The 23,237-nt window shown below is 38.6% G+C and overlaps 1 protein-coding gene and 1 non-coding gene across 2 annotated transcripts in view; both read right to left on the bottom strand.

Moving 5' to 3' along the window:
* Window positions 1-1,357: 1,357 nt before the first annotated feature.
* The window catches only part of DCDC2 (doublecortin domain containing 2), a 187,583-nt gene continuing 165,703 nt past the window's right edge, over window positions 1,358-23,237 (bottom strand). The window contains exons 9-10 of the mRNA XM_059688763.1: window positions 12,964-13,266; window positions 1,358-8,472 (exon numbers count right to left, since the gene is read on the bottom strand). Of these exons, the coding sequence (XP_059544746.1) occupies window positions 8,368-8,472; window positions 12,964-13,266 (408 nt within the window). The 3' untranslated portion in view covers window positions 1,358-8,367. The remainder of the gene's footprint in view (window positions 8,473-12,963; window positions 13,267-23,237) is intronic.
* On the bottom strand, window positions 12,238-12,401 carry LOC132232237 (U1 spliceosomal RNA). Its single transcript, XR_009452360.1, has one exon. It is a non-coding gene; the product is annotated as a U1 spliceosomal RNA (small nuclear RNA).

The following is a 23,237-nucleotide window of genomic DNA, read 5'->3' on the forward strand; positions in this document are numbered from 1 at the left end:
ATCTCAATATTATAAAGACCTATGCAGTTCTAGTAAAAATGTCAACAGGCTTTTTCACAGAACCTAACAAGTTGATCTTAAATTTTTATCAGTAAAAAGACAAAATATTTTTAATATATTTTTATTGATATTCAAAGAGGAAGAGTGAGATAGAAACATCAATGATGAGAATCATTGATCGGCTGTCTTTTGCATGTTCCCTACTGGGTGTCAAACCTGCAACCTGGGCATGTGCCCCGAACCAGGAATTGAACCTTGATCTCCTGGTCCATGAGTTGATGTTCAACCATTGAGCCACACTGGCTGGGTGAGACAAATATTTTTAATTGAGTAGGAAGTTTAACTCAACCAGGCATCACTTCTTATCATAAAGCTATCATCATTAAAAATTTAGTGAAGTTTTGGTAAAGGAGCCTAGTAAAACAAAATGGAAACAGAGTATCAGGCCAGGGAATCTACGGATAAACATTCTTCTATAGACCATTTTTCATGAACAATGTTTCCTTCATCTATGAATACAAAAACTAAATAGGCTATCACAAGGAGAGCTAGTACCTCTAGACTTGGGTCATTCCCATCCCCAAAGCCCATCATCTAAAAGTTACAAAAAAAAAAAAATGAAGGGATAAAACATGGGAGTACAACATGCCTGTTCATATTGCACGTTGTAATGATCATTTTGCATGCTTTTATTTATTTATTTATTTATTTATTTATTTATTTATTTATTTGATTTTTGAGAGGAACCCTGCCTTTCAATACTTTAGATGGGACATGTTTCCCATTGTATCTCACTATTGTCAACTATAATAATAAAAGTGCAATATGCTAATTAGACCAGACAGCTGAATGACCTTCCAGACCAAGCCGGGACTCTAAGGGCTGAGGCAAGCCGCTGCAGCTGTGAGGGCCGAGCTCCTTGTATGAATTTCATGCATTGGGCCTCTAGTCCTGGATATAAAAGAATAGTCACCACATAGGGGAAGAAGCAGTGTCCAGATTACAGTTGAAGAGCTGGACCCCAAGCAGCCCTCTTTGGATCCACTTCTCCACTAATACAGCCTCCAATCTAATCCCCTTCAAAGGGTAGCAGCTCATTAGCAGAAGACCAAGAAACCAATGTGGATAAAAACTTAATGTTATCTTGAGAGTAAAACAAGGGGGGGGGGGGCGGGGGGGGCAATTCTAAACTACTATTTTCTCTTTTATATTCACTGACCAAAAAATAATAAATAAATAAATCCCTATTATATAATTTAGGGCTCAGCAAGATTTGGATTAATCTGCTCTGGCTACCATAACACAATATCACAAACTGAGTGGTTTAAACAACAGATATTTATTTTTCTCATAATTCTGGAGGTAGGAGTCCATAATCAGGTGCTGGCAGATTCAGTGTCTGGTGATGTCTCTCTTCCTGGCTTATGGATGGATGTCTTTTGGCTGTGTCCTCACATGGCCTTTCCTCCATGAGCTTGGGTGTCTCTTCCTCTTCTTATAAAGACATGAGTCCTGTAGAATTAGGGCTCCACCCTTATGACCTCATTTACCCGTAATTGCCTCCACAAAGGCCCTGTCCCCAAATATAGTTACATGGGGGATTGGGTAATTCAACATAAAAATTTGGGGGGACACAATTCAGTCCATAATAGGAATCTCCTCCAATCTTGAGTCAAGAACTTCCCCAAATACAAATGAAAATTTATTTCTGACTACAAATCAATGGGGGGGAAAAAACAGCATGTTCAATAAATAGTGCTAAGATATTTTGTTATCCATATGAAAAAGTATAAGAAAATTAGGCCCCTAACTCTAGTGCACACAAAAATACCAGCCTGGACAGATAAAGTCCTAAATGTGAAAAGCAAAACTTTTAAAAAAATTAGAAAGTACTACAGAATATAATTGACATTGAGATTCAGACAAATTTTTTAAGTAAACTCCAAAAACCCCCCAAATTATAAAAAGATTAATATATTTGACTACATCAATATGAAAACATTTCTCTAGGCTAATATCATTTTTAGAAAAGCAAACAAGGTAAACCCATAAGCTGATAGAGATATTGGTAAAGCACATAACCAGCTACGGTTATGAAGGATATATAAAAAGCTCTTCAAAGCATAACAAAAAGCCCAAAACCTAGTAGAAAAATGAGGTAAGCATGTGAATAAATGAAAAACCCTCAGGCAAAAAGACAAGATGAGGGAAATGCCTATTAATAAACAATGAAATAACATTTCTAAGTGCTACATAAATAAACAACATAAAACTTAATGACTAATTTGACATAGAGAGAATGGCAATACTTTAAGATGACTCCCAGGTTTCTAGCTGAGCAGTAAGATGCACCATTAACCAGGACATGTTTCTATTCTTATATGTTTCTATTCTAATGTAAGAATAGAAACATATTATCAAAAAATAAAACATTTGAGTTTGAGGTAACTAAGGAATATCCAACTGAGATTTATATACCCAGGTCTGGAGCGGTCAGGGAAGAGAAGTTTGGCCCAGATTTCAGAGTCATGAGCATGTAGGTAGTTGTTAAGATTACAACTGTGTTTGAGATTGCTCATGGAGATGGGAGAGGGCTATAGCCAAAAAGAACAAATACAATGAAGTCAAGGGGAGATGCCTTATTGGTCTTTTGTGTGTGTGTGTGTGGGGGGGTGTTTGTTTGTTTTTTAAGCCAACTTTGTTATTACTAAACAAATGCATTTGAAGTGCAGGCCATTCTTGCCTCATTTGTCTCTTTAATGGAAGATGAGTTTGTGTTGGCATTTGAGAGACCTGTGCAATGAGTCAACAGATTAAAGTCCCATTAGGGGGAAAAGAAACACTTGGAAACCTGCAAAACTATATGTTTATTTTCATAAGCAAGAATTTTATAACCAATGCATGCTAGCTATTTTACCATACCTTGGAGAAATTCCAATACCGTCATTGTTGATTATGGGAAGTGTCTAATGTTGATTAGCCACACAGTCTAAAGAGATATGACTTTGGCAATATAGATGCCTCCTTCACTGTGGAGGTTTGCTTTTTCAGTCTTATTTAACAAACACAGGAAGGTCAACTGCACGAGAGGTACAGTAGTGTCTTCTCTTTAGTTAGTATCCTAAATCACAATTATTTTGTTATTACATATCAAAAAACTTGTATTTAACGGCAAAAAACTTGTATTTAATGGCTTTTGTTTCTCAAACATGAAGGGGGGAAAATCAAAACTAGTTTAATTCAATGGAATGAAAGCAATGAATATTCCACAAACTGAAGCAGAATTTTAGCCAATATCTTCATAAATTGTAAATTTATTCCTATAGCTATCTATATATAATGTGTAATGTGTATAAGTTATTCTTTGTTTTTAAAGATATATTTATTATAACAGAATTTCTGGACCTGTGTCACTCTAATGCCATTTCATAAAAGAAAAACCAATGATTTTTAAATATATATCTAAAATGTTTACCAAGTAAACATGTATATGAAGATATACAAATTGCTTTCTTTATATAATGAAGTTTAATATCCATGCCAAATAGAAACAGAATAATCTTTTAATTGCTAAATCTCTACATGGTTTAAATCAAAAAGTTTCTATAGCATTTGTGAAAAATGTCATACAAAGAATTAATACATTAACTATTAGCAACACATCATAAACAATATACCATCCAGAAACATTAAATTTTAAAAACACAGATATATTTACTTATACAATGAACTTTAATGGTTTAGAGTGAGCACTGACATAGAAGTAAAAACCTAAATGCTCATAACTTGATCAAAACCAACAGGTTTCTTTACAAAGAGAAATTCTAAAGATAAATCATATAAAACCATGAGCTCAACTTAATCTTTACTTACATTGATAATCACCCATTATCATTGTACATATTAAAGATTTAAAGCACAAGAAAAACATTGAAGCAAAAACACAGACTAGATTTTCTCCAAACTTCTTCTAAAATTGACTATAGGCATTCCCTTTTCTCATATGCCATTACATTTGTGACACAACTCAAACACTCAATTATACTATGTGGTTTAAGCTGATGAAACTACAGATAATTCATTTGGTACTAGTCATGGATTTAAGCTAAGTTGAATCAATGAAACTAGCTCCATTAATTACCTCCTGATTTGATAGATGCTTTATGGTTATCCAGACATTTTAAAAGTCTGTCCTGAGTCCACACATTGTACAGGATGGTATACTTCTTCATGAACAGTATTTTCCTTCCTTATCAACTTGTGGGGACACACTTTCATTATCCATCCAAGTCACTTAGACTTCATGGTAGGAAATATACTAATTTCATGTGGTAAGGACAAAAATCAGACCCATCTATATATCAGGATATTTTCTGCAAAGCAAAAATCTTATTGTATTTACCAAAAAAATATGATATTAATAACAAAAACTAAATAAATAGACTAACCTTTTTTTTAAAAAAAATGGGTCTATTCTAGGACACCACATGTACACAAGGAAGCTACAAAGCTTCTGCTCTGAACTTCAACACTAGACAGCCAGTGGTCTAGTTGTGTTCTATTTGTAATGAACTGGCTGCTTGTTAGCAAAGAGTCCTCTATACATTTATGTAAATCACACACAAGCAGTAATTACCTTCTGACAGAACCTGTGTTGGTATGAAACATTCTGTGCCTAATGTGTATGGTACATAAAAGTGATGACAAAATAAGTAAAGAACTATATGCTGCAGTTATTTCAGGAAAATGGGACTATATATCTACTTAGTCCTCCCTTGGAATAAATTTTTCAGTAAAACGCTGATAACTTTCTTATTTTGAGAAGATCTTCATATCTCTGAAAGTCTTTGTGAACCAAGTCTTAAAGCACCATGATATACGTCATTTCTTAGCATTTCTTCCGCATGTGTTTGTATGCATTGCTTCTCTCAAAAGAGACTTCCTCTATTGACAACGCTGTGCCTGAAGAGGCCTTTGCAATATTTTAAAGTGTGTGAGTGCGTCTGTACAAGTACGTGTTATTTATATGTGTGTATCTATACAGTCTATTTCTATTCAGATTGGCACAAGTTCAGATGTCATGCTTTCTGTTTAGCAACTAATCTATTCAACTTTCTGAAATTTTGTTTTTGCTATATACTGAGCAAAAAAAAAAATAATGAACATATAGAGCTAATTCTGTAGAAGAGTCAGTAAATAAGATGAAATGTCCTCCTGTTGTTCTGCAGCCACAATTTAAAAACACAAATGTTTCCTGGATGAATTAACTTCATCGTTTGTGAAGAGCATAGGTCATTTAGTGAAATTTTCTAGGATACTGGCCTATGAGCTATAAGTTGGAAGAATCAGTAGGAATAACTTTATATTAGTATGGCTTCACAACTGTGAGCCTGCAGAGAGAGCTGACTGCAAGCCACACACACATGTATGGGCTAGTTCTGTCTTTTATAGACGAGAGCAGGAACTAGCACTCAGAATTAGACAGAATGCATGGAGTATCATATGAGTGTGGCATTAAAATATTCCCCAAAAGCATAACCAAAAATGTTTTAATAAATTTAACTAAATGTTTAAAGTCATAAACTTTGTTTTTAATAAATAAAAAGTGACCCTATGGCCACAGGAAAAAAAATGAGTAACAAAATTACCTTATGGTCATAGTACCATGTTTTATAACTAGAAGGCCATGAATTCTCAATAGTTATTTTAACAGACCCTAAAACAGGTGAAACATCCTTACTATGAAAATGATTTCAGTTAACATCTCCTTTATTTAATCTGAAGAACTCCTAATGTTCCAATTCAACCAACAAACCACTTGTTTACGAATGTCATAAACCAAATTAAGATTAATAAGAGTTCCATAAAATTAAAACAAATCTATCATTAAAAACAAATATCTTAAAGCCTTTTATTGGTTATCACATAAAAGCTATATGAATATTCATAGCACCCTCTCTCTATAAAACAATACCCAAAGCCAAACAAACATCTCTATTGCTCACTCGCATAATGGCCTCAAATCTGTCAGTGGCTCAATTTGTGGAGCTACTCTGAGGCCACCGAGAGCACCATACCCACACACACACACAAATTTCCACATTTGGAAGGTGAATTAACTTTCATTATTTATGTTAAAGTCACCTCCAAAATCGTGTCCACAATTTTCATTCTCTGTGAATGATTTCTTCCATGGTTAGACAGCATATTTCAATCTTTTTTTAAAAGTGATTAATTGTTCATCCCCTCTAGTATATACGCATATACAAGAGAAGTACCACATCCCCACTTTTCAATTTTTTTCTCCAGTTATTGTGGACTATCACCTTCTTGAAATATATTTAAAATGCCAAACTTGGGTTTTAATGTAAAATAACATTGTTTTCCATTAAGATGATTCTAAAAGGTTCCTGCAAATCTAAGCTTTATAGTATGATGGAAAGGAAAAAAAAGAGACACAGAATATTGATATTAAAAAAAGAAAAGAGAAAGAAAAAACTCATTAAAGAAAAGAGAAGGAATAACCTTGACAATTAGTTATAATTTATTATATTTAATCTATTATTTTCATAAATGACTTAAAATAATTAACCCCAGGCCCAGTATTAGTATGGGAATTTAACATTAAAAAAACACGTAGTCCATTTCCCTAGCAGCACAAGATTATTGCGTGTAGCCTATGGTGCTGTTATTGTCCCATCTGAAAAATATACCTATTAGTAGACAGCACAGTCTAGATTTTAAACTAGAAATATAGTGCCCCATTTATAATTTATTTTCCCAGATTAATATACTCTTATATCATTGTCTCTTTCCAATACTGTTACACACATTATGGTATCTCCTTCTACTTCCTATTTGTGGAAAGTATTAAAATAGCTGCTAGAAAAAATACATCCATTTTCTATAGCATTATTCAGTACTTTATATAACTACTCTGACTCCAAATGGTTTGTTATATAATCTGGCAGGGAAAATATTTTAAATTTATGATTGATAATGAATTATATGAAAGCACTAGCAATTTAAATTTCAAATTTATAATTTCTACATAACAAAAATATTCTTTAATATTACAAAAATATATTAATTCTATATTTAAGGAAAAACTGCCTTATCTCTTGAGAATTAAAAAACAAACTAATACAACTATGCTTTTCTCCATATATACCTAACAAGGCAATTGTGAGTAAATATAATCAGTCCATAAACTAGTAATCGGAACTGGTTTCATTATGATAATTTTAAAACTTTTTTTCAACAATTTCTATCAGATAACTTCTAATTATACAGAAAGGAATCTTCTAGAAAGTCTAAATTTAACTGGCTTGAAAATAAATATTTCTGATACCCTTAGGGACAAAATATGACAAGGCAGTCCTAATAGAAATAAGGCAAAAAGCAAGTGAAATTGAGCAGTGACAGATTCTTCATAAGCCTACATTTTCCTTTTGTATAAAATGGGAGCAAATCCAATCTTTGGAACAGCCAATATTGAGTTCCCTAACATGAGGAAGAATAGAGGTATATTATTGGTAAAGGTAGATTGGGTCACTGAAAATCCATAGAATGCCAGAATTTGCAAACCATCAATCTAGGCTCAGTTCTATAACTGGATGTTCTTTTATAATTCCTTCCTGAGTTATGTGTTATGAAAGCCACAAGGATTAAAACCTGAAGCTCTTAAGGGAGGAACAATATTAATCACTAATACACTGAATGAATACTTCCTCCTTCCAAAATGAGTATCTTGCCTTCTTTTTAATTCTTTTAAGGTGGATTTTGGCTAAGGAGGAAGAAAGAATGGAATACAACAGTCATGGAAACACTTTAATCTGCCATTTTCCAAATTATCTCTGAAACTAAATTATAAATTGTTTATTCAATAGTTTATTGCTTTAAAAATAGTACATGCTTTCCTCCGACAGTTGTGGGTTATTGTTAAGCTGCTTTCTTATTATCATTTAAAATTCTATGCCTTTTTAGATAAGTGCTTTCTCATAGGCTGCCATCTAATAATCTCACTTCTAAATTTTTTAAAAAGTATACAATAGGAGTAATTCCATTCTTTTTCATCCTTTACAAAAACAAGTACCCAACTGTCTTCCAGGTCAAATTCTCCTCCATCTAGATCTCTTAATTTTCTAAATGACTTCTAAAAACACATCCCATAATGAGAAGTCACTCTCCTTTAGTAGCTATTCAAAGTTATCTGGTCTTTCCAATAAATCTCTAATTTTAAAAATTCAGTAGGTAGTTTTCAACCATATTGTCACATCATGTTTAGCAAGGACTATATCCTTATTATTCAAGTATTATAGCCCTTCATTTTTCTTATAATCAATACGCTCTCTTTTTAAAAATCATCTATGCTACGACAGCATAGTCTTTGTTTTGTTCATTGTCCTCATTTTCCTGTGGACCAGTGATCTTTACTTCTGGCCTTGGTGGTCTTTGAGGGTCTAAGTCAACCTGGAGGAAAACAGATCAAAACAAGATATTTAGCTCTTTAGTTACAAAGATAATAAAACTTACAAGGAAAAAAATTACTCAATATTCCATTTAGCTATATAAATATTCAACTAAGACCAGTTCCTCGGGTTCCTTTGTGTTTTAGTCTATCATCACCCAGTGAACACACCAGTCTCAACACCACTTGTACAGAAGCCCTTTCTGAAACCTTAACCCACTCTGTGCCTTAAGGAGGGCATATACTCATTTCCTGTGCTACAGGCTTTATTTTTCTTGATGTTTTCCTTTATTTCCCTTTGAGTTTTTCAACAGCATATTTATACTTTTCATTTTCACATTTTCAGAGAAAAGGGAAGAGAAGCATGTAGCAATTCTACCCTCATGTCTCATTAATCCAGTCCCATATGAGCTGTTCTTCTGTTAGTTTTCTACAAGAGCTTACAAATTCTTTGTGAATATGGTACCAAGTAGCATAAAATATCAAGCAATAAAAGCAGGACAGGATACGAAAACACAGAGGCAGCATTGCTCCAACAGCAGCCTTTGTCCTTGCCACTTGGACTTCTCCTATGTTATTAGTGATATTGTCTTATTTAGTCTGTCTTTCCCCACTAGTCTGAAAACCAAGGGGGTGAGATTAGAATTAGGAGGTTCTCAATCTCTGTTCCATGGAGTCCTGGAGGCTCCACAGCCCCCAGTGGCCACCTGTGTGGGGAGAACAGGACCAGCTCCAAGTTCCCCACCCCTACCGGCCATGATTTAAAAAAAAACACGTTACCAGAACTATCTCTTATTTCACATTCTCAAATAACTCTCATGAAGTGTCTCAAATAGCATCTTGAACACAGTGCAAGAACAACAAATGTCAGTTAGTTATTGTGTATTTGTTATATATTTCCTGCTGTTTCCTACAATCTTACCACACTTTGCTTAATAACTGTTATGTGGAACAAAATGTTACATGGTGAACTAAATTTTTAGTCATTTTATGAATAAAGAATTCTTTTGAAAATTCAAATTATTAATGTATATTTTATAATTCATATAAATCTGGCTTTTCATGTAATTGGTTTGCTTAGAGTACCTATACTAATACAAATAGTATAAAAACAAAATATCATTTTAAGAGAGATGAGTCAAAAAAGATCGAATTTCTTGAGTGTAACTGCTCTTTCTTAGGCATGTGTATAGTCCTTAAAATCCCTAACTAGTCACATATCAGGCACTTGTTCATTTGATTCCCAATACATATCCTCGAAATATACTTCTAATACTTGTTCTTCAAATTATATAACCTTGATTTTGACTGATACCCAATTCCTATGAAAGGCCTATTTTTAAAAATTAATTTTATGGGATGGTTTTATACGTTTCACTTTTATAAAAACCTATTTGGGTAATAACATTAAATGAAGCTAGGCTACTGGAAAAATGCATACTTGGATTTTACTATCTTTGTCCCACATAGAATTTATAATTTGATTTTATGCTATAAGCATTCATCAAAGGCTACTATAATAACAAAGAACTTCATGACAGTTTGCATTATTGTGTTTCCTTTATGAGTCCCCAGACAAGAGATTTTGCTTCCTTTGAGAAACATTGTTTTTCTTTTGCCTTCCTAGAGAAATTAATTTTGTTTCCTTATGGAGATAAAGGGAATCATGTAATTGACTGAATTATTTTTTTTAAATTTAGCTACAAACAACCTCAGAATAGAAATTTTAGCTAAATTTATTTTTCTTTTTTTTTCTGTCTCTCTCTTTTTTTTCCCCCCCACACACAGGTGCCCCATCTCATCGGTGCCCACCCCACCTCATCACACAGGTGCCCCACCTCATCCGTGCCCACCCCTCCTCATCACACAGGTGTCCCACCTCACCACATAGGTGCCCCACTGCTAAATTTATTTTTCTTTTTTTTCTGTCTCTCTCTTTTTTTCCCCCCACACACACAGGTGCCCCATCTCATCCGTGCCCACCCCACCTCATCACACAGGTGCCCCACCTCATCCGTGCCCACCCCTCCTCATCACACAGGTGTCCCACCTCACCACATAGGTGCCCCACTACAGGGGCACATCCCACGGCCACCTAGGTTCCCCACCCCCAATCGGCCCCCCTGGTGAGTGGGGGGGGCAGTTGGGAGCAATCAGGCTGGTGGGTGGGTGGCTGGCAGGGGGTGTTCGACTGCTGGTGCAGGATCGGAGGCAGGCCAGGTGCACTGGCATATGTGCTGCCAAAGCGAGCACGCACTTGCCCTCCGCCCGCCAGGTATTTAAGGCCCGTCGAGCTGGCTCCTTTTCAGTTAGGGTGACTGGGTCGCGTCCGTTGGCGGTGACCTTGGAATGGTGAGGGGAACTTTGAAGCAGCAACCATACCCATCAATCATTTGGCATCTCTGCAGTTGTTCCAAATCTGTTTTAATTTCATAAAGCCATTATCCAGTGTTGCCATGAAATAAAGACTGTAGATTCTTTCTGAATCCAATGTTAAGTCAAAGAAATTTTAATAACTATGTAGAATACATATGGGAAATTTCTTATAGAATAGGGCCATGAGTACCTCATGATGAGTCAAGATGAGAGACACATTGAGTGTTTTCATTTAGTTGTTAAGAATGTATTTGCAGCCTGGCAGGTGTGGCTCAGTGATTAAGCATTGACCTATGACCCAGGAGGTCATGGTTCGTTTCCTGGTCAAGGCACATGCCCAATAAAAATTTAGCTAAAATTTCTATTCTGAGGTTGTTTGTAGCTAAATTTAAAAAAATAATTCAGTCAATTACATGATTTGGGAGCTCCGGGGACATGCAGGAGGCAACTGATCAATGATTTTTTCTCATCATTGATGTTTCTATCTCTTCCCCTCTCCCTTTCATTCTGAAATCAATATATATATGTTTTTTTAAGAATGGTTTTGCATAAGCCATACAGTAGATTACAGGCAACTTTGTACTGGTTCCTGAAACCTGGCCACAAAAACATTTTGCATTTTACCATGACTAAGCTTGGTCCCTCTAAGAAAGATCAAACAGATAAATCACTAATAAGTAATCAAGACGACTCCACTCATCATACTGGGTTGTCAGGGATGAGCAGACCAAGGCCTACATTAGAGGTTACAGCCTTGAGGGAGGTGGGCCCTGAGCTGATCGGCAGACAGGAAAGAAGGGCACAAGAAGACCAGCAGATGGCGAGAATGCTGTGGAGTACATAGCCTCTTATACTATGAGACTTTAGCCTGTTCATCAGCATCTAACTTATTCTACCCTATCAAATTTCATCTGATCCTATGGAAGAATGCCAGTACTTGAGAATATCCTGCTCCAGGGCTGTGGGGGAAAACAGGCTGGGAAGGAGGCTTCGACACATATTCCTTCACCTTCGCTGTATAATGAATAGAAATATATATTATTAAGTGCCTGGCATATTGTGCACTTAATTCAATTAATCCATTAAAGTGGGCTAAACAAATTAAAGTTTAATATTTCTATAGAGCAAATAAGTAAGGTAGGTATAACAGAGATGATGTTCTTGGTTTCCTTAAACCAGCGGTCGCCAACCTTTCAGACCTCACAGACCACCAATGGTCCATGCACTACCGGTTGGTGACCGCTGCTTTAAATCATATCTATGCCTCACTGATCTTGATATTATTTGCTGGTTTGTATCTTCCCTGGTCTTAACTCACTTGTAGTTCTTACTTATATGTATCTCTTTTGTTTTATATGTACCTAGGAGCCTCTGTAAAAAAAATTTTTATTACAGGGACAGCGTGAATGCAGTCCCCCACTACCTCAAATTATGTAGTCAATTTTCTCACATTTGGGGACATCGCAAGGGACAACACATCCGGAGTGCAATGGATAAGCCTTGCCCTATGAAAACCACCTTCGTGATCATGGTATCTCCCTTGCTAGGTAAGTATCTCTATAAATTTTTTGTAGAATAAGGGAGGAAATGGATGGATGACAAGGACGGACGGACATATAAACTGTCAGATAAGTGGTTGACAGTCCTTTTTTAATATGTTTTTATTTATTTGTTTGTTTATTATTTATTTATTTATTTATTTATTTATTTATTTATTTATTTATTTATTTGAAAGAGGGGGAGAGGGAGAGAGAGAAAGAAACATCAGTGAGAGAAACATTGATGAGTTGTCTCCTGCACACCCCCTACTGGGGATCAAGCCACAACCCAGCCATGTGCCCTGATCTGGAATCAAACTGGTGATCTCTCGGTGCATGGGATGATGCTCAACCAACTGAGCCACACTGGGTGGGCAACAGTCCTTCTTAACTTATTGAAATAATATAGTCAACTAAATAGTATTGGATCTTTCCCTACTCAACAAGTGGTTTCAATGCAAGTCTTAAGTGCATGAATAATTCCCTAAGTGCGTACACACACACACACACACACACACACACACACACACACACACACATTCATGCAAGCACACAAGAGAGCAAAAGCAATAGAAATACCTCCTCTTGTTCACTGCCAGCTCCTTGAGACTTTGTTTCCTCATCCACTGCCTCCTGAAGCTCGTTACTGACAGGATCCATTTCCTCACCATTTTCTTCATCAGTGCCTCCATTAGCACGAGTGGTTCTTCCCTGCTCCTCCTTGTGCCCCGGCATCTCCTCTGCTTGCTCGGAAGCAGCTGTAGCCTCCCCAGCTCCTTCCTCTTCAACTTCACCATTCATTCCTGAAAACTCTTCTTTCTCTTCTGCATCCTTGCTTTCCTTCTCTCCGTCTTCTTCCTCATCTACAATTTCTGCTGGCCTCTGATGGATCAACAGAAATAATGGGTAACAGTAAGAAGTTCAACAGTTATTTTCTACACATTATAATAATTAATAGTTGTGTTACAGTCAAGTAATACTTCCTTACATTTGCATAGTACTTTAATGTATATAATGTGTTAACCTTTATTGACTGCCTACTGAATGTCACTCTTCACAAGTATCTTCTCATTTAATTCTCATGATAATCCTGTGAGATTTGTCTTAGTCCTATTTCACAGGTGAGAAAACTAAGGTAAAGAGAGATCAATATCTAGCCCAAGATCCCACTGTTTATAAATGGAAGGGCCAGAATTAGATCTAAGCATGTGATTCCAGAACCAATGCTCTTAATGCCCAGGGCAGAGAGGAAACTATACTGCAGGGTCTGTGGCCGATGTCCAGTGGAGTGTCTGGCCCTGAGGAGGAGGTAAGAGAAATTATTTGTGGAGATCATATCATACTCACCACTAGTGCCTAGTGTGCGTTCATATCTCTAAATACAAAAAGGGCAAAGTTTATGGTACCAGAATGTGAATCTACCAGGTTTTCTAACACCAGATGTGGACACTTTCTACACAATGCCCAAGAAAGTTGACAGTATACCTCCAAATACCAACAATGACTGTTACGTAGATATGAGACCAAGAAGCTTTTAGTCCCTTCTGTAAAATGTAATAAATGCCCAAGTATTTTATAAAGTCTAGTTAGGCATTTTTACTGTTATTTGGATACATGTAAACCTGCTCTAAAACAGAGCAGGAGGCTGAATTCTGGAGCCAAGACTTTGGAGAGAGAACGACTTGGGGTAAAGTCCTGGCCAGGCTCTTACTGGCTTTACCTAACTTCTGTGAGTTTCAGATTCCCACTTATAAAATGGAAATACAATAACATTTCCATGGGGATCAAATGAAATAAGTTATATATAGTGCCTGGCACATCACAAATCCTAAAAAAAAAATTAAATCCCAAATTCCTCCCATTTGTTATAATACATTCTTTCCTGAAGCTATCATATTTCTGCACTTCCTCCAATAAAATGTGTGGGGTTTTTTTTGAAGGATAAGTAGAAAAAAATAGAATGTTAGGACCTCAGACCTGCCTCATTTTAGCTGTGTAGGGTTGTACAGGGCACTAAATCCTCTGCTATCTGTAAATTGCAGGTTTGAGGCACAATGAACCCTGACCTCCCTTCCAGCTCTGGAAGTCCGTTCTCCTCTCAGTGCCCAAAGACTTGTTATGGGACAATTTACACAATGAATGAACACAAGCTTTCAGTTTCTGAAGTAAAGACAGCAGTAAATGAGGACGAGTAGATTAACATTCAGGAAAAATTCCACACTACATTATTTTGAAGAAGAAAGAGTTGAACCATGAATTCCTATATTCTATCAAAAATAAAGTCTCAAATCTGATTACATGATATCAAAGATGCACTTTTAGTAAAAGGCGAAAGATTTATGCGGTCTGAAGAGAAACCAGAGCATAAAGATGCACTTTTAAAATGAAGGGGGAAAATAGTTGATTTTAAGATAGTCCAGAAAACAGTATTTATCATCATGCAGATTAACTAATAGTACACTGAGGCGGTGTCTTTCAAATTTTCATTCAGATGCCTACTGTGAACCAGCATCGGCGGGGCCCTAGCCAGGCCTAAGCATGCTGCCCAGGGCAGGGCCAAAAGCAGAAACTGGGGTGGGAGGGAGTAGATCGGCCAGGTGGCTTGGAAAAGCAAGAGGTTCATGAAATGTAACCATAGGGCTTTGCTAAGGATTCTGGGTTTTATGTATTAAGACCAAAATAAATAAAGGTGAGGAAAAACCCCAAGTTCCAAAAGAGAAAACAGTACATTCCCATCTCCACACCCATGTCCCGCCCTCTCTCTAGAACAAACATGGCAAAGCCTTGAGGCGGACACACCTGAAGTGCAGGAAGTCGGGGCCTTCCCCAATAAGACACTAAGTCGGAGAGGGGCCTTCCGACTGGGGAGAGCTGGAATGAGGACCAAGTCAGAGAAACACTCTGGTGGCTCTCCACTCACCCGTCAGAGGAGGCCAGGACAAGGCCCGGGGGCAGCATATCCTTTCCTGATGGCTCTGGAGGATTTAGGGAGATACCATGGGACCTTGGCAGGCATTTGGGGGGCTCTCATCACAATGACTCGAGCAAGTGGGCCTAGAGCATTGGTGTTCACTAAGCAGTACTGCAGATGCCAGGCATTCAGAGACAAACACAGAGTCTGTGACAGCAAAGAGCTCAGAGCAGTGCAGAAACAATCTTGCTATGACAGGGCATGAGGAGAGAAGCAATAAGAGTGCATGGCAGGCAAGGGATATCCAAGGTGGGGTGTGGCAGCTGCTGCCAGGTGTCACATGGCTGGTCACTGAGACTTCCAAAACTGGGTGTCAATGGTGTTTGTGGGTAAAGATAACAGACAAGAGGCACACCCATCACCTGTCTGTGCCAAAGGGCATGTTCAGTGCTTATGCATTCATCATTCTATATAACCTTCACAGTAACCCTACTAAGCCCACTTCTTATACCCATTTTATTATAAGGAATCACACACCACTTCTATCATCACACCCGGGCAAGCAAGTGGGGCTAGGATTTGACCCCAAGGTGTTCTTGCCCCAAAGTTCTGGTATTTATTCTCCCTTAAACAAACCACACCGACAATGCTACTTTACCTTGTCGCCACTGCAAGCACACTCAGTTGTACAGTGGAACCTCAGTTCTCAAACTTAATTCATTCCAGAAGGCTGTTCAAGAAGGATTTGTTTGAAAACCGAATCATTTTTTCCCACTAGAAATAATGTAAATTGAATTAATCTGTTCCAGACCCCCAAATGATTCCCTGTTTTAACCTTTCTTATGTACAGTACATGTCTAATGTACTGTTTAATCTATAAATAAATGCTCATTTTTTTAAATTTATGGAACCAGTCCCCTACTAGCCTTAAACGAATCACTTCCAGCACTTGTTCCAGGGTGTCCTTCAGGTCAGCTTGCAGCATCTTTGCTTGTTCACATATCACTGCCTCCCAGAGGCTGTCACTGGCTAACTGCTTTCCTTTATCCAAATCAACACAGATTTTCTACCTCTTCAATTGCCTGTGATCCTTGCTTCTTTCACACCCTTAGCAACATTAGCACTTTTGATGGCCTCTTTATGCTTTCAGATTGTGCTAATCCTTGACCCAGGCAACAAAAGTGTTCTCTCCTTTGTTTGTTGCCTGAGAGATGCTTTTTGTCATGCTGAGGTATCAGCATGAAAGGGTTGTCAGTTAGAGAACTGATGTTTGGTTGGACAACCAAGACATTTTTTCTGTGAACAACTTGGTTGGGAACCGAATTGTTAGAAATGGGAGACATTTGAGAAACAAGGTCTGACTGTACTTGCAATGGTCAGAAATATGACATCTGCAGTAGGCAACATTACTTTTCCTGTTTAAAGAATTTCCAACCTGAGAACAAAACATCTCTGGACTTCTGTTAAAGACTCATGGTATGATCTAGGGAGGAAACACTGTAAAGTTTGTTGGCAGAGTACCTGAAGCAGTACATTTAAAAAATCCAGAAACACTACCGCACTAATGGCCAATCAGAGATTTCATTTTAAGTTATCTCTGAGAATTGGATAATTATAAATCATTCTCCTAAAATTGTTATTATCCTTACTGTGCCTAAAGTTCCCTACCAGAGCAAATTTGGGTTTTGATTTAAAGAGAAGTTATATATTATGTTCTCAATAAAAAATTCAGTAATAATAACAGAAAAAGACCCTCAAAATGTACTGTAACTATTAGGAATCTGGATATGTTCCCAGACTCTCTAGGAATATATTACATGGGCTTGCTAAAGTCTGTTCAGGTGACTACCTTCTATCTAAATGGGGGAAAGTCTGTTTTCCTTTCTTGACATCTGAATCTATGCCTGTAAGTTGCAAAACAATTGTGTGTTGATTTTTAATTTTGTATTTTCCATCTTACCCTTTTCTTCACTCCCAATTCCCAAACACACATGCCCTTTTTCTCCATTTAACTCAAAGGGATGGTAAACACCCTAATCTCTTTTTAAGGAGAAGGAGACACCGAGCCCCAAATTCCAGCTCTGTTCCCTTCACTATTATAACTACCACCACTAACAAGCAGGATTATGCTTTCATCCTATTATTTGTATTAAACTTCCCCAGCATAGCTATTTCAGGAGTCATCAAATGAATCCACATCTGGTTAGCTCAACTTTTAGAAATGCAAGATTATGGTGCTGAAATACCATTTTGATCAATTTAAATAAGACAGTAACATTAGTTAAAAGGCTTATAATTCTTTAAAATATCCTGAGTGTAAAACAAAATTTATTATTACTATGAAACTACAATTCAGGGCAAAAAAAATGCTTCTATGACATATCTGTAATGAATAAATGAAAAGCAATGTGCTTTTTGGTGTTATCTCCTTTGAAGTAGGCATTAAATTATTAAAGGTGTTTCCAGTGTATACATCAATCAAACCATCCCCAGAAGGAACACTGGTTTTTACACGCATGCACAAATACACATAGATAAAATCTATACCATCATGAGGGCCTGCAAAGAAGAAACAGAGCCCTCCTACAAGAGGAAGGGTGCCCATGGTGGGAGGGAGCTATTCTTTAGGGTAAAGAAAAATACAAGAGGCAAAGTGAGTGAGTTGCACACTTCCTTAATCCCCTTCCCTCCTTCTCTTGCTATAGAAAAACTTCTAACCTAGTACTCCTCCCACAACCCAGAAGTGACATCCAACCCTGACAGTGGGACTCTCACAAAGGAGAATTCACTCAGGTGAATGGGATTCTTTGGAGGCCACCAGCAAAACTAAGCTTCTCTTTTTTTTTTTTTTTATTGCTTAAAGTATTACAAAGGGTATTACATATGTATCCATTTTATCCCCCCGCCCTAGACAGTCCCCTAGCCTCCCCTATCACCCAGTGTCTTATGTCCATTGGTTATGCTTATATGCATGCATACAAGTCCTTTAGTTGATCTCTTACCCCACTACCTCCTGCCCCCCAACCCTCCCCGGCCTTCCCGCTGCAGTTTGACAATCTGTTTGAGGCAGCTCTGCCTCTGTATCTATTATTGTTCAAAAGTTTATAATGGTCTCTATTGTCCATGAATGAGTGAGATCATGAATGGATTAGAAAACTGTGGTACATCTACACGATGGAATACTATGCTGCTGTAAAAAGGAAGGAACTCTTACCATTTGCAATGTCATGGATGGAACTGGAGAGCATTATGCTAAGTGAAAACTAAGCTTCTCTTATCTCATCGCTAGAACAGCTCTGTCCTGAGAGTCGGGCCATCGGCTAAAGAGCTATGCGCAAAGCCAGACACAGATTGTATGATTTAATTTATATAAAACATTAATAGGTAAATCTATAAAGACGAAAAGCAGATTAGTGATTGCCAGGCTTGGGTAGAGGGGGCAGGGGAGAATGGAAATTGACAGCTTAATAGGTCTTAGGTTTCCTTTTGGGTGATGAAAATGTCTCTTAGAATGAGGTAGAGGTAATACTTGCACATCATTGTGAGTATACTGAATGTCACAGAATTATATATTTAAAAATGAGTAATGGCTCATTTTTATGTTATGAAAATACTACTTCATTCTTTTAAAGAAAGCCATATACCCCAACTCGTCCCCACCAGGTACCCATTTACCTGGCCACATTTCTGTGTCTACTAAGATACCCAAAGAATATGCCACTTAACTTAGGGACCAACTTCAAATTATTCTCCTGCTTTACTCCACAATTGGACTATTGACAGCCACCTTTGTTGCCTCAGGTATATAAAGTTCCCCTTCACAAAATATCTGGTGATTCTTGGTAGTAGGTCAATGATGATATTACATGAATTAGAAGGCTGCAGAAACTAACAAAGAAATCTGAGAACTGCAGCTTACTTAGAATTGAAATATAGAAAGTGCTTGAAAAATGTTTGAGAGCCACATTCTATTTTAATAATGTGTTCCCACTCCCCTTCCTCGACCCCCCAAAAAACACCTTTTTATTTAATTTCTTCAAAATCCCCAGATAGTTCTCAGCCTCCTCCCGTTTAGGTGAACCTGTGTGATTGACTGGCAAAGTGGTGATGGTCACAGCTGGGCAGACACCGGTCTTAGCTCATCAAGCAAGAAATGTCATGTGCCAGCAGCCAATGTTCCACTCTACCTCAAGGAACCTTAGGGATATTCTGATAATGCTAATAGTTTAGATAGAGAAAAGTAACCACAGCAACCAAAAGGGAGGAGTTAGTTGGCGAGTACAAGGAGAAAGGAGCAGGGGTAAGAGCAAGAAATTGCAAATTAAGCTTGAGGGAGTGAGGAAGGATGAAGAGAAGAAGGAAAAACCCTTGTAGTAAAGGGAAGCAGAGCTCCCATGCATGACTTCACCTCTCCTCCCCATAGAATCTAGTCCTCATGTGATCCCAAGAGATTGTGTTCATATCCGAAGAAGATCCCTTGGTGGGGGAGGGGTGCTCTGAAAAAGATTTATATCTTCTGAGGTTTTCTTCAATGGGGACATCAACTGGCAATGCAAAATATATACTGCACAGGATGAGGCACATATGGTCTTGTGGCTACAGCTTCAGGCCAGAATCCACCTCACCTGGTCTCAGAGTCCGCTTTGGAATTTGAGGATGATAATAATGACCTTATAGGGCTATAGTAAGGCCCCAATGATACCATACACATAAAAGACCATTATAAGCTGAACAAGCCATATCTGTCTATAATAATAAAAGCATAATGCAAATCGAATGAACGGCTGAACAGCGGAACGACCATCTGGATGACCTTCGGAACGAAGCCGGGGCTGCAAGGGCTTACTTTGCACAAATTTCATGCTTCGGGACTCTAGTCTATTATCTATCTATCTATCTATCTATCTATCTATCTATCTATCTATCTATTATTGTTTTCACTCCACTTTTCTTGCTATTGAATGGAAGGAGTTGAGAATAGTTGTAAATACAGTATTTACACTAATGAAATTGTAAACTAGTGGGCCACATAGAACACTATCTCTTCTAAATTTCTTGAAAATAAACAAAAAGTGATATTAAGACACTTAATAATTGTCTTGTCCTTATCAATTAATACAGTTAAAGGCAGGCTGATGTTCAATTCCTGGTTCATTAGACTGTTAGGTGTGATTCACATAAACTAATTATCAAAACTAATCATCACTGGTCTTACATTTAGTCTTGGCTTCTGATTTCTCTGGCATGCATTTTTCACAACAAATTCACCATACAATAGCTTTTTCTTTTTGTTTCTAAACTGCTTTCCACGCTTAAAACTAATACAAATGTGCCAGAGAGAGACACCAAACAAGGATGATTTACATAAATTAGTACAGGGACTTAAATGAAACATAACTGCCTTCAGTTGGAATGAGAGGTTGGCAGCATCCAGTTAGGGGTATAATAATGACAGACACTTAGATAGCACATTATGCTCCTGAAAGCACATTCATATCTATTTGCTCTTATATCTTCCCAAGCATGATGGGCCCCACTGTGCAGAGTGGGAAACTGAGCCTGAAGAAAAGTCAAGCAATGTGCCAATATGACCAGTGGGTGACAATATCTTTCATTTACACCATAGAAAATAAAATAAAAGTTCCAATTGAAACACAGTGGTCCTGGTAGTAGTTTATAATCTGGTCACCATGGAAACCACTCACCTAATCAGCCCCACCCCTAATATATGACTAATGGGCTAATGATGCAAAGGTCCTGTCTGGACTGAGCTGGGTTCCACGTCTTGTTTTTCTCCTTTCTACTAATGACGGATCATCTTTCTTACAGACAGACTTAAAAGCTGACTCTGTTCCCTGACTATTATTTTTTGGCTTATTAGGCAGCATCAAATCAGAGATGAACCCCTTTTTCTCACTGTTTGGGGCTTAACTGTGTCCTCTCAAAGTTTATATGTTGAAGTCCTAACTCCTAGTAAGGACCTCAGAATGTGACTTTAAAGAGGCAATTACATCAAGAATGAGGTGCTTGGAGGGAGCCCCAATCCAATGTAACTAATCCTATCTAATAATAGACAAACATGGTAATTGACCATACCTTCGCTACACCTCCCATTGGGTAAATCAGGAGATATGCAAATTAACCCAACCAAGAAGGCGGCCGGCAGCCACACAACTGAAGCGAGCAGGAGGCTTGCTTGCTCCAGTGATGGAGGAAGCCAAGGTTCCCCGCCTGCCGCGGCCCAGCTCTGAGCTCTGAAAGCAACAAAGTTTCAATTATAGAAGCTAAACAAACCCCAGATACCTGCTTTCAGCAGGCTGTGGCTACAGAGCTAGAGCAAGCAGGAGCCCGGCTCTTATCTCCAGTGATGGCAACAAAGTTTCAATTATAGAAGGTAAATAAATCCCAGAATAAAAAAAGAAAAAAGGAGAGGCTGGGAGCTTCAGTCGCCAGCCAGCCTGAAAATGGCCCTCAGTCCCTCACCCAGACTGGCCAGGCACCCCAGTGGGGATCCCCACCCTAAAGGGGGTGTGGCCAGCCTGAAAAAAAACATCAGCCCCTCATCCAAGCTGGCCAGGTACCCCAGTGGGGACCCCCACCCTGAAGGGGGTGTGACCAGCTTCAAACAGCCATCAGCCCCTCACCCAGGCTGGCCAGGCACCCAAGCAGGGTCCCCACCCTGATCTGGGACACCCTTCAGGGCAAACCAGCCGGCCCCCACCTGTGCACCAGGCCCCTATCCTATATAGTAAAAGGGTAGTATGCAAACTGACCCTAACAGCAGAAAGACTGGGAATGACTGGTCACTATGACACACATTGACCACCAGGGGGCAGACGCTCAATGCAGGAGCTGCCCTCTGGTGGTCAGTGCACTCCCACATGGGGGAGCTCTTCTCAGCCACAAGCCAGGCTGATGGCTGCCAGTACAGCGGTGGTGGTGGGAGCCTCTCCTGCCTCCTCAGCAGCGCTAAGGATGTCTGACTGCAGCTTAGGTCTGCTACCCGCTGGCAAGTGGACATCCCCCAAGGGCTGCCGGGCTGCCGGGCTGCCAGAGGGATGTCTGATTGCCAGCTTAGGCCCAATCCCCCGGGGAGCAGGCCCAAGCCAGCAGGTGGTCATCCCCCAAGGGGTCCCAGACTGCGAGAGGGCACAGGCTGGGCTGAGGGACGCCCCCCCCCCAAGTGCCCAAATTTTTGTGCATCGGACTTCTAATGTCCTTATAAGAAAGAGAGATTACAGCACAGACACATATGGAGTAAAGACTATGTGAAGACATGGGAAGAAGATGCCATCTATAAGCCAGAGACAGATCTTAGAAGAAACCCACTCTGACGACATCTTAATCTCAGACTTCTAGCCTCCAGAACTATGAGAAAATAAATTTCCATGTTTAAGCTACCCAGTCTGAGGTATGTTGTTATGGCAGGCCTTCAAACACCATTATCTTCTCCTTCCCGCACATTCACATTTATGTGCATATTCTTTCCCCTCTCTCTCCCTCTGTCTTCTCTCGCCCATTTCCTTTCCTTGAAAAGCCCTTTGGCCCAGTCTAGGGAAGTCAGGTTCCTCATAAAGGGAAGAGGGCTGACTGGTGTGACAGAGCAGGAAGGCCAACCCAGCCCTGCCTTCTGAGTGAGCAGTCTTCAGAGAGAGGGCATGTCCTCTGTGGAGGAAGTGGAAGAGTCCTGGCCGTTCCTCTTGTACCATGCTGTATTATTCATTCTGTTCCCTATACATGGCCCATAATGCTCTCCTCCTCTCCGTTAGACACCTTACCCTCCCAGGCTTCCTGGCTCCCTCAGTCAATTGTGCCATCATCACGCCTATCAAATTTCTTTAGCACACTCTAATCACAGTGTGCACTTCTTCTCTATTTAGGTGTGATATGAAAATAGGGAACATGAATATCTATCTAGAACCTCAAACAATGTTTGGAATAA

Source organism: Myotis daubentonii, chromosome 3 (genome assembly GCF_963259705.1).
Source record: "Myotis daubentonii chromosome 3, mMyoDau2.1, whole genome shotgun sequence".
Classification (NCBI taxonomy): domain Eukaryota; kingdom Metazoa; phylum Chordata; class Mammalia; order Chiroptera; family Vespertilionidae; genus Myotis; species Myotis daubentonii.